At 38.9% G+C, this 15,531-nt stretch overlaps 1 protein-coding gene across 13 annotated transcripts in view; it reads left to right on the forward strand.

The window, feature by feature from the left end:
- Positions 1-15,531, forward strand: part of LOC122558001 (microtubule-associated serine/threonine-protein kinase 4-like) — a 485,329-nt gene that overhangs the window by 399,216 nt on the left and 70,582 nt on the right. For all 13 annotated transcript variants that reach the window (XM_043706318.1, XM_043706336.1, XM_043706326.1 and 10 more), the window contains 3 exons: positions 12,609-12,710; positions 13,081-13,213; positions 15,224-15,291. In XM_043706318.1, coding sequence (XP_043562253.1) covers positions 12,609-12,710; positions 13,081-13,213; positions 15,224-15,291 — 303 coding nt within the window. The remainder of the gene's footprint in view (positions 1-12,608; positions 12,711-13,080; positions 13,214-15,223; positions 15,292-15,531) is intronic.

The following is a 15,531-nucleotide window of genomic DNA, read 5'->3' on the forward strand; positions in this document are numbered from 1 at the left end:
ACATTTCCAGGCCAAAATTAATGCTGGATAATCTATCTGGTTTTATTCTTTGCTGTAGTTTGTTTATGCATTGGAGTGGCTTGCTGGCTATTTCAGATAGCATTTAAGAGTCAACCACATTGTTGTGCATCTGGATTGGAAGCCAGACTGAGAAAGGACAGCAGGTACACTCCCACCAACGTACTATGATGAGTCTGTTCACAGAGGTATTATTTAACTTAGATATCTGTCATTTTCACCCTGTCTACTTTACTTTCTGTTTTATCTCTTTAATATTCCATAGAGTTCAACACTTGCTTGCTCTATTTCTCTCGTATGAATGTACCTTAACTGTACCCAAGTCAGCCCCTGTTTAAAGGCAGGCCATTGTTCTGTTACAGTCTTGCCTGTCAGCCTTTGGTTCCGATATACCTGGATAATCCATTAGTCATCATTCTGGAATTGGTACTCCTCGAGGTAAATAGTTCTACCCTAACTTGTTCCTTGTCCTTTCTCAAAGCAAACCTAAGCCTTATGTTCTTTAAATTAATATGTTTGACTTATTTCCCACCCTAGTTTTTATCTCTCATTCCTTATGGTCACTGCCTGCCAGCCAAGAACAACTCTTAGATTCATTACATAGCCTTGATTCCTCTCCCAAGTGGATGTTAATCGTATATGAATCTAGAAAATGATTTGTGGCAGGTTATATCCAGCACTGCCCTAAATTCGAGTCATACGTTTGCCTTTGCTTCAAGGATTATTAATCCACTGTTGATTACCCATTTCAATCCACCAAAAGCTTTGGAGGTAATTGCAACCCTACCTCCTTCCCCTGCCAATGCCTCAAGCTAACCTCAATCCAAAACCATTCTAATCTGAGTTATTCTTCCATCGACTTGCTGACAGACCAGATTTGAATTCACTGTCGAAATGTTTTGTTTCCTTATGGAGTTTATCTCTTTCTTGTATAATTGTATTCATGGGATCAGTTTTTCTGTTTAAATCTTTAGGATCAGTAAATGATTTTCTGTTTCAATGTTTAATGGCTAGATTTAAATCTAGTACTCGGTTTTTAATTAATAAAAATGTTGAACATTTACTGTAAAATCCCGATATAAATAAAGTTTTTCAGTGCACTTTGAATTTGAAGCCCTAGAAATCCCTTACTGTGGTCACCATCTATGCTTATTAGCAGATGGAATTTAATACAAACCTGTCTTGAACATAGTTCAGTGACGGGCAGTTTATCTAAAGACACAGATTTCTGCAAATTGGCTTTAATATTGAATCCTTTTTCAACATTATTTTGTGTTCTACAATCTGGAAGGAGAAACTGATAATGCCTGAGTGTCTAATGCTACAATCGCACCACAGGTACCAAATTCAGTCTGTTGTAAAACTGGCACCAAATTCAAATTCTAACACCATTGGATCCAAAGCTATAGTCAGACAATCTGGCTTCAAAGTACCAGTGAGTCTAGTAAAGCAGCTTGAGCTAGCTGTTTTGGAAGTTTCCTCACACCCTGATGTCATTGTGGCTGTAAGGACTATCTGTTTGTGAAAATCCAACACATGCTCCATAAGTTCAGTAGATACACACCAGTGAGTAGATTTTAATTCTGCATAGCTGGACTAAATAACCAGAGTACATTATGTGTTCCGCAGTTTCCTCTGAATCTAACGTTACTTTAAGATTGTAGCTTAAATACTGAGAGAGAAAGGTAACTTTATTGTTCTGCATTTAGTTATTGGTAGTTGGCTAAGTACATTAAGACTTTGTTGAGTTCACTGTTTATCAGACTAACTATGAAATTTTAAAGCCCTGATCTTAGAAAGACCTGAAAAGTTTATTGTATTGGTGTTGGTGACATTAAACTGAATGTTACAAAATCTGTAATGATGCCGATACAAAGAATAGCTACAGAGTGACATTGTACATCAACAGACATTTATGTTTAGTGACATTGAGTTTCAAACCAAGTATAAACTTTCTTATCGAAGTTTAACAGAATTGCTCAAAACTCATTACCCCCGTTAGCAGCCTGAGACACTACACGCATATTAAGAGCAAGAAGTAGGGTGTTAGTATAAAATGAACTACCACTACTGTATTCAAAGTGGTATTCAAAGTTTGGGAGAAGATTTGTAGCTCGGGTGCTCGTTGTTGTGGTTCTGTTCGCCGAGCTGGGAATTTGTGTTGCAGACGTTTCGTCCCCTGCCTAGGTGACATCCTCAGTGCTTGGGAGCCTCCTGTGAAGCGCTTCTGTGATGTTTCCTCCGGCATTTATAGTGGCCTGTCTCTGCCGCTTCCGGTTGTCAGTTCCAGCTGTCCGCTGTAGTGGCCGGTATATTGGGTCCAGGTCGATGTGTTTGTTGATAGAGTCTGTGGATGAATGCCATGCTTCTAGGAATTCCCTGGCTGTTCTCTGTTTGGCTTGCCCTATAATGGTAGTGTTGTCGCAGTCGAATTCATGTTGCTTGTCATCTGCAGCACTGAGGATGTCACCTAGACAGGGGACGAAACGTTTGCAAGACAAATTCCCAGCTCGGCGAACAGAACCACAACTACTGTTGGTACCTTGCTATATTCTCATAGAATACACAGCACTGAGCTCCAGGCTTTGAAGCAGTAATGTCAGAAATTCTAGCTTTTGACATCGAGAAATGTCAGTCTGCTGGTCTTTTTAACCATTTAAGTAGTCAAATATTTTGTTAACTTTGAATTATCGTGTAATTATACAACACCATTTCAGTTATCTCTGCTGCAGAACTAAACATACAATCAAAAGGCTGAAGTAAACAGCAACATATGCAATAATCTCCACAGTTTTATAGTAATGGTATGCTATTAGCAAAAGCTTAAATGCAAGACTTCAGTCTCCATGGAGTTGTTTTATTGTAATAGCTGGAGAGGGTAGAATTCCTTCCACAAAATGGCGATAAGGTTGAAGCTGAAAACTGCAAATTTATTTAAATTTGAAGTTCTTTTTTCACTCCCCATTAGCTACAATATGTTACAGAATCTAAGGGCTATACGTTTGACATTGTCAACTTGTTTCATCTTTGGACAGTTGTCCATCATCCCAGCAATGACACAGAATAATAGAAAGCTAGAACATACAATGAGGCCAATCATGCCTATGCTTGCTTTTGAAAAAGTAGTCATGCTTAGGCTTCTATTCCAGATGTTTGTAAGCCAGTAAGAACCACATCCTCCAGCTTCCGTCCGATGCCCTTTTCAAATTAATTTTGTAGAAACAGTTTATGCCCTCATTTCACTGAGAGCATTTCAGATCCTGACTACCCTGAGAGGGGAAAGAAAATCTCTCCCTATCACCCGTCTACATATTCTGCAAGTGATTTGTGACTTCTGATTATTTGTCATTCACTAAACTGCAGTTTTTGTTTTCTCCATCAAAACTTAAGATCCTCTTGAAAACCTGCAATTAGTCACCCATTAACCTTCTCTGCTCCCTGGCAGGACAATTTTCATTTGTCAACCCTGAGGTCATGATTGAAGTCCCTTATGCCTGGTAACATTCTGGTAAACCCCTTTTTCTATCTCTTCATAGATCTTTATACCTTTTATGAACTTAAACTTATGGAGAGCGTTTAACATAGAAAATTGTTAAAAAGAACCTCATAGACGCTGCATGGGGGTGGACATTTGATGAGGGAAGCAATTTGCAATTATATGAGGGGCAAAGCATCTGATGTATTTCCAAATATTGATGAAGATTTTAAATATTCATGTTGAGTGGAAGTTAATGAGAATGGAAGACTGGCAAACAAGGTAAAGAGATAAAAATCACACAACACCAGGTTATAGTCCAACAGGTTTAATTGGAAGCACCAGCTTTCGGAGCGACGCTCCTTCATCAGGTGGTTGTGGAGTACACAATTATAAGACACAGAATTTATAGCAACAGTTTACATTATGATGTAACTGAAATTATTCTTTGAAAAATACCTTGATTGTTTTCTAAGTCTCTCATCTGTTAGAATGACCATGTTAGTTTCACTTCTTTCATATGTAAATCACAGAATTTCTTTAAAAAGTTACATTCTCAGGTTAACTGTAACAATTGGTGTCAGCCCAGATAATGTGTTGAAGGTGTTAGCCTCCTGTGTGCTGCTGTCTGTGCCATAATGTTTAGATTGATTCTAATTTAAGAAATGAAATAACAGAATCATACGTTGGTCCACAGACACACACAGACACTCCTATACACAGACACACACACAGATATTCACACACACTCCTACAGACACACACACTCACTCTCATATGCACCCCTCACAGACTTAGACCCTTTACACTCACACACACATATACACTCTCTCTCACACTCAAACCCCCCACCCCAGACACATACATACACAAACTCACATGCATGCACACACACACACACACACATATTATATATATAATGTGTGTGTGTGCACGTGGGTTTGTGTATGTATGTGTCTGGGGTGGGGGGTTGTGAGTGTCTGTGAGAGAGAGTGTATATGTGTGTGTGTAAAGGGGTCTAAGTCTGTGAGAGGGTGCATATGAGAGTGTGTGTGTCTGTAGGAGTGTGTGTGAGCATCTGTGTGTGTGTCTATGTATAGGAGTGTCTGTGTATAGACATACACACATGCACGCACACATACATATATACATTTGTGGGGTGAATTTGTCCTTGCAGAGGTACGTTGTACGTTGCTCAAAAACTGCACAAATCCATGTAAGATTCTGTTAATTCATTTTTTAGATTAGAATCAGAATTAGATTTTTTTTAAACACACCTACTGTCACTGTAAGTTTAATTTGGTCTGGCTCCAGGAATGTGGTAGACAACCCAGCCATGTCTCTGACAGTGATAGATATAGCTTGGTACAGGATGTGGGCTTGCAACCGAAGCCAGCACTTACATCATTAAATATTCCTGGTAAAAATTAGAGAGGCTGGTTATTGGGGTTGGGAATCCCAGAATTGATCTTGGCTATCATTTCAGGTGGGAAAATATGAGTCTGCCTGTTTTGGAAGGGAGAACAAAAATATTATTTAAATGGAGAAAGCCTGCAGAAAGCTGCAACCCAGAGGAATTTGTAGATGAAACACAGAAAGTGAGCACACAGGTGTAGCAGGTAATCAGGAAGGTTAATGAAATGTTGGTCCTTATTTCAAGGGCTTTGGAGTCTTAAGAGTAGGGAGGACTTGCTGCAGCTGTACAAGGTGCTGGTGAGACCACATCGAGAGTGCTGTGAGCAATTATGGTCCCCTTGATTAAGGAAAGATATTTAATTGGAAGCAGTTCACAGAAGGTTCACTAGGATGATCTCCCGGTATGGAGGGATTGACTTATGAGCAAAGGCTAAACAGCTTGGGACTCTACTCATAGGAATTTAGAAGAATGAGTGGGGAATTCATTGAAGCGTACAAGATTCTTAAGGGGTTTGACCAGGTAAATGCTGAAAGGAGATTTACCCACATGGGAAAGACTAGGACCAGGGGACATAGTCTCAGAATAATTTAAGACTGAGATGAGAAGGCGTTTCTTCTCAGGTTGCCATGATGTGGAGGTGCTGGTGTTGGACTGGGGTGGACAAAGTTAAAAATCACACACACCAGGTTATAGTCCCAACAGGTTTATTTGGAAGCACTAACTTTCAGAATGCTGCTCCTTCATTAGGCAGCTATGAAACAGGATCATAAGACACAGAATGTTTATCAAAAGATCATAGTGTCATGCAACTGAACTGATATATTCAACAAACCTAGATTGCTGTTAAGTCTTTCATCTTGTAGACTAAATTGGAGGTTTTGGTTCATTAATATGTAAATCCCAGAACTTCTTTTAAGTCACATTCTCGAGATAATTTAAGATTTTATATTAAAAAAAAGTGACATCTCAGCTCAGACAATGCATTAAAGATGTGAGGTTTGAGTCTGTCTGTATGCCAATCTTGAGTCCACAGCTACCTGATGAAGAAGCAGTGCTCTGAAAGCTAGTGTTTCCAAATAAACCTGTTGGACTATAACCTAGTGTTGTGCGATTTTCAACCTTCTCAGGTTTGTGAGTCTTTAGAACTCCTTGCCGCACAGAGCTGTAGGGGCAGAGTCCCTTTGTATACTTAAGCCTGAAGTAGATAGATCCTTGGTTAGTCAGGGAAAGAGTGTGAGGAATGTCAGATCAGCCACAATCCTATTGAATGGCAGAGCAGGCTTGAGGGGCCGAATGGCCTACACCTGTTCCTATTTCTCATTGGTAGAGCAGTTCTTCTGATGCCAAGGCTGACGTTTCTCCCTCAAGCAGTATCACCAGAAACACATTATCTGACCAGCAATCGTATTGCTGCTTAAGGGATATTGCTGTAATACAAATTAACTTTTACAAAATTGTAAAATTAGCTGTAGGGTGATTTGTGTTTATATGGGGCAATGGGAGATGCTAGATAAATGCAAAGATCTTCTTTCTTTGAAAGGACTAGCATCCAGTTGTTTCTCTTTTTGTTTGACATTTTGACAAATGCTGATTTTTGAATTGTGACTTCTCAGGGATTGTGTTTTGGTTTTAGAAAGTAGGTTTGCCAATTGTCTCTTTTTCATTATTTTAGTGAGAACAGCAAACCAAGGAGAGGGGCTGTGATATACTTGAGCAAATTAGCACAGAGAGACTACTTATGGTTTCAGCAGGCTTGGAAGTGGATACATCCTCAGGCTCCCATGAAATAAAGCTACGACTGCTGTGGAAGGCATGAGAGGACACGGCAAGGGCTCTGATATTAATTTTCAAATCCTCTCTGGCTGCAGGAAAGGTGTCAGTGGACTGGAAGACCGCTAATGTGCTTAAATTATTATTCAATAAGGGTGGAAGGATTAAACCAGGACTCTACAGTCCAGTGGGCCTAACAGCAATGGCAAGAAAAAAATTGGAAACAATTATGAGGGGCAAAATTAATCGCATCTTGAGGAGGCAAGGATTTACCAAGGATAGAGAGCAGGATTCGTAAGGGATACATTATGTGGGATAAATTGGATTGACATTTTTGAGGTGGTGAGTACCTGTCCAGATGAGGGCAGTGCAGTTGCTGTAGTCTACATGAACGTCTTTTGATAAGTTCTTTTTAGATTAGATTAGATTCCCTACAGTATGGAAACAGGCCCTTTGGCCCAACAAGACCACACCGACCCTCCGAAGAGTAACCCATCCAGACCCATTCCCCTACCCTATATTTACCCCTAACTAATGCACCTAACACTATGGGCAATTTAGTATGGCCAATTCACCTGACCTGCACATCTTTCATTTGTGGGAGGAAACCGGAGCATGTGGAGGAAACCCATACCGACTCTGGGAGAATGTGCAAACTCAACACAGACAGTCATCCGGGGCCAGAATGAAACCTGGTCCCTGGCGCGATGAGGCAACAGTGCTAACCACTGAGCCATCGTGACATGGCAGGTTGCTTAAGATGCTAAAAGCCCATGGAATCTAGGGCAATTTGGTAATTGAATCTGAAATTGACTTTTTTAAAATTCATTCATGGTATATTGACTTCACTGGCTGGGCCAGCATTTACTGTCCATCCCTCACTGTTTGTAAAAAGGCAGTGATGAGCCTCCATCTTGAGCTGCTTCAGTCTGTTTATTGTAGGTGGACCCACAATGCCTTTAGGGAGGGAGTTCAAAGATTTTGACCCAGCAAATGAGAAGAAAAGATGAGTCAGTTCCAGGTCAGGACGGTGAGTGACTGGGAGGCCAACATGCAGGTTCCTGTGTTCAGCTGCTATATTACTATTCTAGACGGAAGTGGTCGTGCGTTTGGAAGGTGCTGTCTCAGCCTTTGAATTTCTGCAGTGTATCTTGTAAATAGTACACGTGCATTGGAGATGGTGTAATGCAACCATATCCACAAACAGCCAAGCATGCTGCTTTGTCTTGGATGGTGTCAAGCTTGTTGAGGGCTGCACTCATTCAAACAAGTGGGGATTGTTCCATCATCCTAACTTGTACTTTGTAGAAGTCAGGAGGAGAGTCACTAGCTGCAGGATTCCCAGCCTCTGACCTACTCCTATAGCCACTGTAAGTATATGGCTAGTCCAGTTCAGTTTCTGGTCAGTGGTTAGCTCTATAATGAGAGGAATTAGAGGGTAATGGTTGACAAATCATTTTGTGAAGGAAACCTGTATCCAGTGGCATACCACAGGGTTTAGTGCTAGGTCCCTTTCTGTTTGTTGGATACATTAATGATGTAGACATGAATGTAGGAGGTAAGATCAGCAATCCACCCACACACACACACACACACACACACACACACGAAATTAAAATTGGCGGTGCAGTAAACTGGTGTGGTGGGAAACCTTAGATTACAGGGCAATATAGACAGGCTGGTCAGATGAGCTGAACACTGGCAATTGGAATTTAGTCCTGAAGAGAATAAGACAATGCATTTTAGGAGGACTAACAAGAAAAGGGAGTACACGTTGAATGACAGGGCCCTAGGAGGTACAGAAGATAGAGGCACTTTTGTGTGCATGCCCATAGTTTCTTGAAGGCAGCAGTTTGATAAAGTGGTTAAGAAGGGATAGGAGAGATATTTTCCAATCAACCTGCTCAGCGATGTCATTATATTGCCTCTGGAGCAGATGGGATGAGCCTAGGCATCCTGACTCAGAGGTAGGGACATTACCACTGTGGCACAAAAGCCCAAGGCGTATGGGCATATTGCTCAAGGTGTTGAATACAAATGCAAAGAGGTTACCACACAGTGCTGGATCTAATGTTAGTTAGGCCACAGTGGAGTAGTGTGCACACTTCTGGTCACCATGAGAGGGCACAGGGTGATTTGCCAGGGCTGAAGCAATTTAGCTAGGAAGAGAAACTGGACAGAATGGGATTATTTTCCTTGGAACAGAGAGAACTCTAAGTCGAATTGCTGATTACTTGCGTTTTCTGCTAATTGCCTCACCAGTAGAAACCTGACCAATCGGGATCCACCTGATATAATGCTCATTTTGTGCTTTCTGAACGACTGAACAGTCATTTAGCTCATTAAGTAATGACAGAAGATACTTATCCAGCTGTGGAGAGCAGAATGCTAAAGAAAATAAAGGAGAGCAGCAAATTGTGCATCCCAAGTAAATGGCGTGTTCAAATTCCGATTTTTAAAGAACTAACTTATTAATCTGGACTTGGCTATTTGTCTTCATAGGTCAAATCAATCCATCTCTGATCATAAAAAGCAGATAGAAAAGAATTATTAATTTGAGTTCTTAAATTCTGCACATTTGTTTACTTAAATAGACTGAATTGAATCTTTGATTTAGATTAGTTTATTCTGGGTTTCTTTTCAGCATAGAGTAATGGATTTAAAGATGGAAGTTTTGAGATTGTTGTTTTGCTCAGTAGCCCATCTAGGCTGTTCAGTAGTTTACTGTTTATCTGTATAAGACATCCCTCAACCAAGAACAGCTTGCATTTATATTATACCTTTAACAACTAAAAGAGTAGCAGTTTGCACACTTGATGGTGTTTGTGACCAAACTTTGTTGTGTTGAATGCTCTGGTGGATTCTTTTCCTTCTAACATTACATTACTTAATAGAGAAACTGTGATAGAATAGTTTGCTGCACGTAAGGAGGCCATTTGTCATCTTATATCTGTGCTGGCTCTCTGGAGAAGCATTTCACCTAGTACCACTGCCCTGCCTTTTCCACATAGCACAGCAAAGTAATTGCAAACCACTCTCACCCCTCCCAGCTCTGTTTCAGCAACTGAACTGATTTGTTGATTTTGCTTGGCAGACATCTTAAAGCAATCATTTATTTTTTCTGTGATGATATGTCAATGTCTCAATGTTTAATTTGGCAAAATTGAAAGAAGCCCCTGTAATGGGCACTTTAATGGTCTGTCTCAGTGACAATTGTATAAGATTGAAGGAACAGCAATTTTGTTTTTTCAAAAGGTGATTTAAGATTGGGTGTGTATTTTTCACAACACTTCCTCATTTGCCATTGTTATTATTTGGCTCCTTGGTTATATACATAGCGTACACCAGATGGAAAGGCCATGAGTTGGCATGGAGTTAACATGGACAATTTGATACAGCAACATAATTTAGGTTTCCTTTAAATTATTTGACCAGCGTACATTTTATCCCACTCCGAGTGGCTGTGTGGATATGAGTTGACATGGACAGCATAAGGGGTCATGGTAATGGATGAGGGTGATGTGGATTTTTACTGAGTCCGAATAAAGTAGCGTGGAATGGATACAGGTCAAGACATTGTGAATTTACCCTTCAAAAGAATCCAAAATCCAGATAATGTTACACTAGTTTTCTGAAGGGCCTTGAGTGTTGGAGAAACTGGCAAGAAAATTGAGGGATGAGGTGTTTTCGGGGATGCCTTCCACCAGTGGAGCCGGCCAGGTCATAAGTGTAGTGTGTGCACTTGCTACTCTCACCCTTAGCGCAATTTCATGAAAATTGCTGGCTCTGGCAATGTAGCAGGAATTCTAGAATTATGTCTGCCCACCATCTTGATGGTTGTGGAGTCCTTCCAGTTATAGGGTTTCAACTTATCTTTCACTTAAAATGGCCAATGCTACCATAATTTGAGTGGAAACCACATCTTCTTGACACAGTCCTTTTGATGTGTATAAAAGCTCAACAAGGCTTCTGATTTTTTTTATGGATGAAAACTAAAATGTATTTCGGGTTGCCTTTGTAAATTGAGTGGGATAAAATGTACACTGGTCAAATAATTTAAAGGAAACCTAAATTATGTTGCTGTATCATTAAATTCCAGTCTTCATTCTTATTAGGCCAACAGAGTCTAATAATGTTTTCATACCAAAACTATTGTGTAGCGGTCAGCTTTCTTCAAGAAAGTGAAAGGTCGACTCCAGGGACTCTGATTAAATAATTTTAATCTTCATCTACCACTTTGTCAGTATAAGAAGATTGACAAGGGGGATGTCTAAAAGTCAGTAGCTATAATGACTCAGTATTTGGACAGTTGTGCTTTGTAAGGTGAAAGACAGAGCAGTGTATCTAGTGACCTTAGTCTTCTCTTCACACTGCGTTTAAGCATCTAAACAGCAAAGCAAATGAGCAAAGAATAATAAGTGGTCAAAAAAATGTCATCTTGAGACCCTGTAACCTTGATTTTTATTTTCAGTACCAAAACAGAAACTTGAAATCTTCATTTTAAATGTTTTGATTTCCCAGGAGATACAATGAAAGTGAAAATATATTTTGCTGTCATGGTGCCTGTAATATTTTTCTCCATTCCTATGTTTATTACAATCATCTCCATAATGTTGCTGTAAAGACTTTGTAGATTTTAAATACAACAGTGATTATTGACAAATTATCGCTCAGCTGTAATACTTCAATATTACCAGTACTGCTTAACATTAAAAATCACATCAGTAGACACTAGCGTGCAACAACTAGTTATTAAAATAATTAAGGACTATTATCAATGGCTATCCCAGTTTCCTTTTACTGAATAAAGTGCTGTCACAGTCTCTTAATTAGTTCTTCCTCTATTTCTACCCATGTAGAAGAAAGCAAGTGGTCTTTCATGATTTACCAGATTGATGCCTGGTCTCTGAAGGTGAAGTAATGTGATTAATGTGAAATAATGAGATTAATATGAAATAATGAGATTACAGTTAGGAATTATAGAATTTAGAATGTTAGTATGGCAAACCGGGTAGATAGAAAGTATTTCCTCTGAATGGGAAGTCAAGGATGACAGCTTAAGCATTGTAGGACTGAAATTAGGAAATCTTTTTGCATGTGAACAGTGATGGAAGTTTGGGAATCTTGTTTACAAATCGGAGTTGATGCGAAATTGGTGCCCAAGTGGCGCAGTGGGAGTGTCTCAAGTGCTCCAGGATTTGTTGGCTTAGAAGACCCCAGTCAATGGTGCAAGTATACTAGATGGCAGCAGAGAAGAGGCGCTTCAGTCCTGAAATGAAGGGCAGTAGATTCCTACTGTGCCCAGACGCGGAACTGCTTAACGGGAAGAAAGCCACTCAGCAGTAAAACCACCCGCCAAACCCAAGGAACGATGGAGAGTGATCAACCTGTATTGTGATAACCCCATGTAATATGGAACTGCCAAACTAGGGAGAGAGAGTGATTGATGCTAGATCAGTTGTTCATTTAAATCTGAGATTGACCAATTTTAGTTGACCAAATTCTACTGAAAATGGAGCTGGGCTAAGTGAAGTTAGGTCACAGATCAACCATGATTTTATTATGTATTGACACAGGCTTGAGGGGTTAAATATTCAACTTGCTTTTATAACTGACTTATGCATCATGCCATCAGTATTGTTGGCGAGATATTGTATTAATTGTGTTGTAATGGAATGCTAATCAAGTTTCCAAGCCTCGGGTCTTTAATGATTTTTTATAGTGGAATGATTGACAATGCAAGCAGTTGTAATTTAGCTTTAATGTGGGGAAAATTGTTTTGGAGATTTTTTAAATGGGGGATGAAGTACTGAAAATTGTTCATATATTTGGTTCATTTGAAAAGTAGTTTAGAATTTTATTCCAATAATGGTTCTTATGCACAAATTATTAAAATATTGTACTCATTATTCCTTTCTCTCTGTCTAGGCTCACAAGCGTTCTGAAAGTAATGAACTAGCAGTCATTGATCAATTGGTCAGGAAATTACTGATCATCATTGCTCGTCCAGCTCGATTGTTGGAATGTCTTGTAAGTGCTTCTTTACAAAATAAAGATATGCATTTGGCAAATGGACAAAATCGAGATCATGTGCACAATCAGAAGCAAGACTATAGAGACCATAATCCATGTAAACAATTTATCATATGAGTATACGATGCATTTGAAAATTATTTATGCAGGGATGAACAATATACATTTGAGCTAGCTGATTGTAACAGTTGATGTGCAAGAGAAATATTTTGAGATTATGATTTAATGTATCTATTGACCTAGAAAGTTTGTTTTTGAGGCACAGTGACATTTTTGCAATCTGTTCCTGTAAACTTTGCACAGAGGAAAAAATTGAAGGTATTAGAAGAAATTAAAGCATTGACTGAGGTAAATGTTATTATTCCAGGAATTTGATCCTGAGGAGTTCTATCACTTGTTGGAAGCAGCAGAAGGTCATGCTAAAGAAGGACAAGGCATTAAATCCGATATTCCCCGTTATATTATCAGTCAGTTGGGCCTTACTAGAGATCCCTTAGAGGGTGAGTGATCATTTTAACTGTGCTACTTGCAAATTAGATTTTTCTTCACCAAGTGCTTAGTCATGTATGGAATAAAAACTAGAAGAAAATTGTAGCAATGATATAATACTTCTGGCATATCTAGAAAACAACATTCACTCTCTTCACTACTGACACAGAGTGGCATTACATATACTATCTGCACAGTATGTTGCAGCGATTCACCATGGCTTCTTCAACAGCACCTTCCAAACCTGTAACCTCTATCACTTAGGAGACAATGCCACCACCTGCACACCACATAGCATCCTGATTTGGAACAATCTTGCTGTTCCTTCACTATCACTGGGTCAAAATCTCTCTTCCTGAAAGAATTGCAGGCAAAGCTATGTACCAAGAACTGTGGTGGTTCAAGGTGACAACTTACCATCACTACTTTAAGGGCAATTAGGTATGAGAAATAATTGCTCTATGATCAATGATTCTTGCATTTTATGGATTTTAAAAGTGATTTACTTCTAACAAATCTTAAAAGTGACTAATTTAAAATTATCCTTGTAAAAAGATCATTAAGAGTTTGCTCAGGTACATTTTGATGCTTTTCATCATGTTAAATATTTTAAACAATCATTTTTGAAAGTATTGAATAAGCAATCAATAGTTAGTCAAAAATAATTTGAATTTATGCTTTGGGAAATTTTGTATCCTGGAAGATTTATTTTAAAGCACGGTTATATTTTAGGGATGTTTTTGCAATGTTCTCCCAATAAAGCTTATGTTCTTCCATACCCAGTACCTGCTGTGAAACATAATTTCTTGACAATATCACTAAACAAAAAGCATTCATTTTGCAGTGGATGTAACAAAGTGCAAATGTGTTTATGAAAGCAAAGAAAGCATTATTTATTCACGTTGCTGTTGAGTTATGAATAAATTAGCATATAACTAATAACAGAAGCGCTTTCTGGCAGAATATGTATTTAGGAGGCTGTACATGTTATTTAAAGCCTTCTTATCCTTGCTCAGGTACCATGCATCTGCTCCACGTTAATTCGTTCTCGCCCTGTTCATTTGGCACAGTATGACCATCAGTGACACTCATTTTTACTTGCCTTGCTGCTCTATTAAGCCCCAAATGCAGCAACATTTGCACATTAAAAACAGTCATTAAAAAGGCATTTGAGCATCTAATTGGAACCCATCTAATTAAACAAATGTTTCTGCATCTCTAGTATCTTATGGCAAATTGTGGGATCTGAAGTATGTTAAATTCTTTAAGACACTTTAGCCAATTCAGTTGTCTACTGTTCTTTTAAGATCAATTGCTCCTGCAAGCTGCATGCTTGATCACACTGCTGTTAGGAGATGGTGCCGGATAAATTCAATTTTTCTTCCTGTTGACCATTAAAATAAATAGATGTGTAACCTATTAGGCACCAGTGACTGCAGCACAGATGGGTTCTCCAGAAGGAAGTTTTATTTTTGTGTTGTTATCAGCAGATTTTGTATCATGGGTCTTGAGAAATAGTTTGTTTGAGTATAAAGGACAGATGCTCGGCTGGTTCACAAATGTGTGCTAAAAGGCTCAGCAGTCATTGTAGCTACATCATTGACCCATTGTTCAATTTGAGCATTGTATCAGTTACTAGCAATTGCTTTGAGTTGCGAACAATTTAAAGCTCTCAAATAATTACTGAAATCAGGTAAAACGATCCCAAACAGCATGGAGAAAGACAGGTTGCTGTACCAAGCGCTAAATGGAACTGTAGTAGATTACATAGTTAATCTAGATATAGCAAACTACAGAATTTGTTATAATTGGAATGAATAAGAGTGAGATTAGTAAAAGAAAAATAGAGCAAATAAAACTTCTGGTCACCTGCAGAATAACATTAAGCTATCAAGGAAAATTACAGTCTTTAGCAACATGCTTTATAATATGTATTGCTTTCGGTTAATTTTAATGAGTGGCCTTTCCCCTTCAATCAACTGTTATTCTCCCTAATGAGTAACATTTTTCTTTCTCAAAAGAAATGGCCCAGTTGGCTAGCTATGATAGTGGAACAGCAGAAACTCCTGAAACTGATGACTCAGTGGGTGTAAGTATATTTGCCATACTGCTCTTCACACATATGAACAGTATAAATCTCTAGACTTCTGCAATTTGTCAACATTCCTTGTATGTTGTTAAGACCTAAAACTATCTTTAATTTAATCTATAATTTATGCAATTATTCAGGTTTTGAAGTGGCTATCCTTCGAAATGTGACTCCTGGTTTACCACACAAGATAGGTTCAGATGATGAAAGAGAAGTAAATTGTGAACAGGAAATAAGGGA

Source organism: Chiloscyllium plagiosum, chromosome 2 (assembly GCF_004010195.1).
Source record: "Chiloscyllium plagiosum isolate BGI_BamShark_2017 chromosome 2, ASM401019v2, whole genome shotgun sequence".
Taxonomy (NCBI): Eukaryota; Metazoa; Chordata; class Chondrichthyes; order Orectolobiformes; family Hemiscylliidae; genus Chiloscyllium; species Chiloscyllium plagiosum.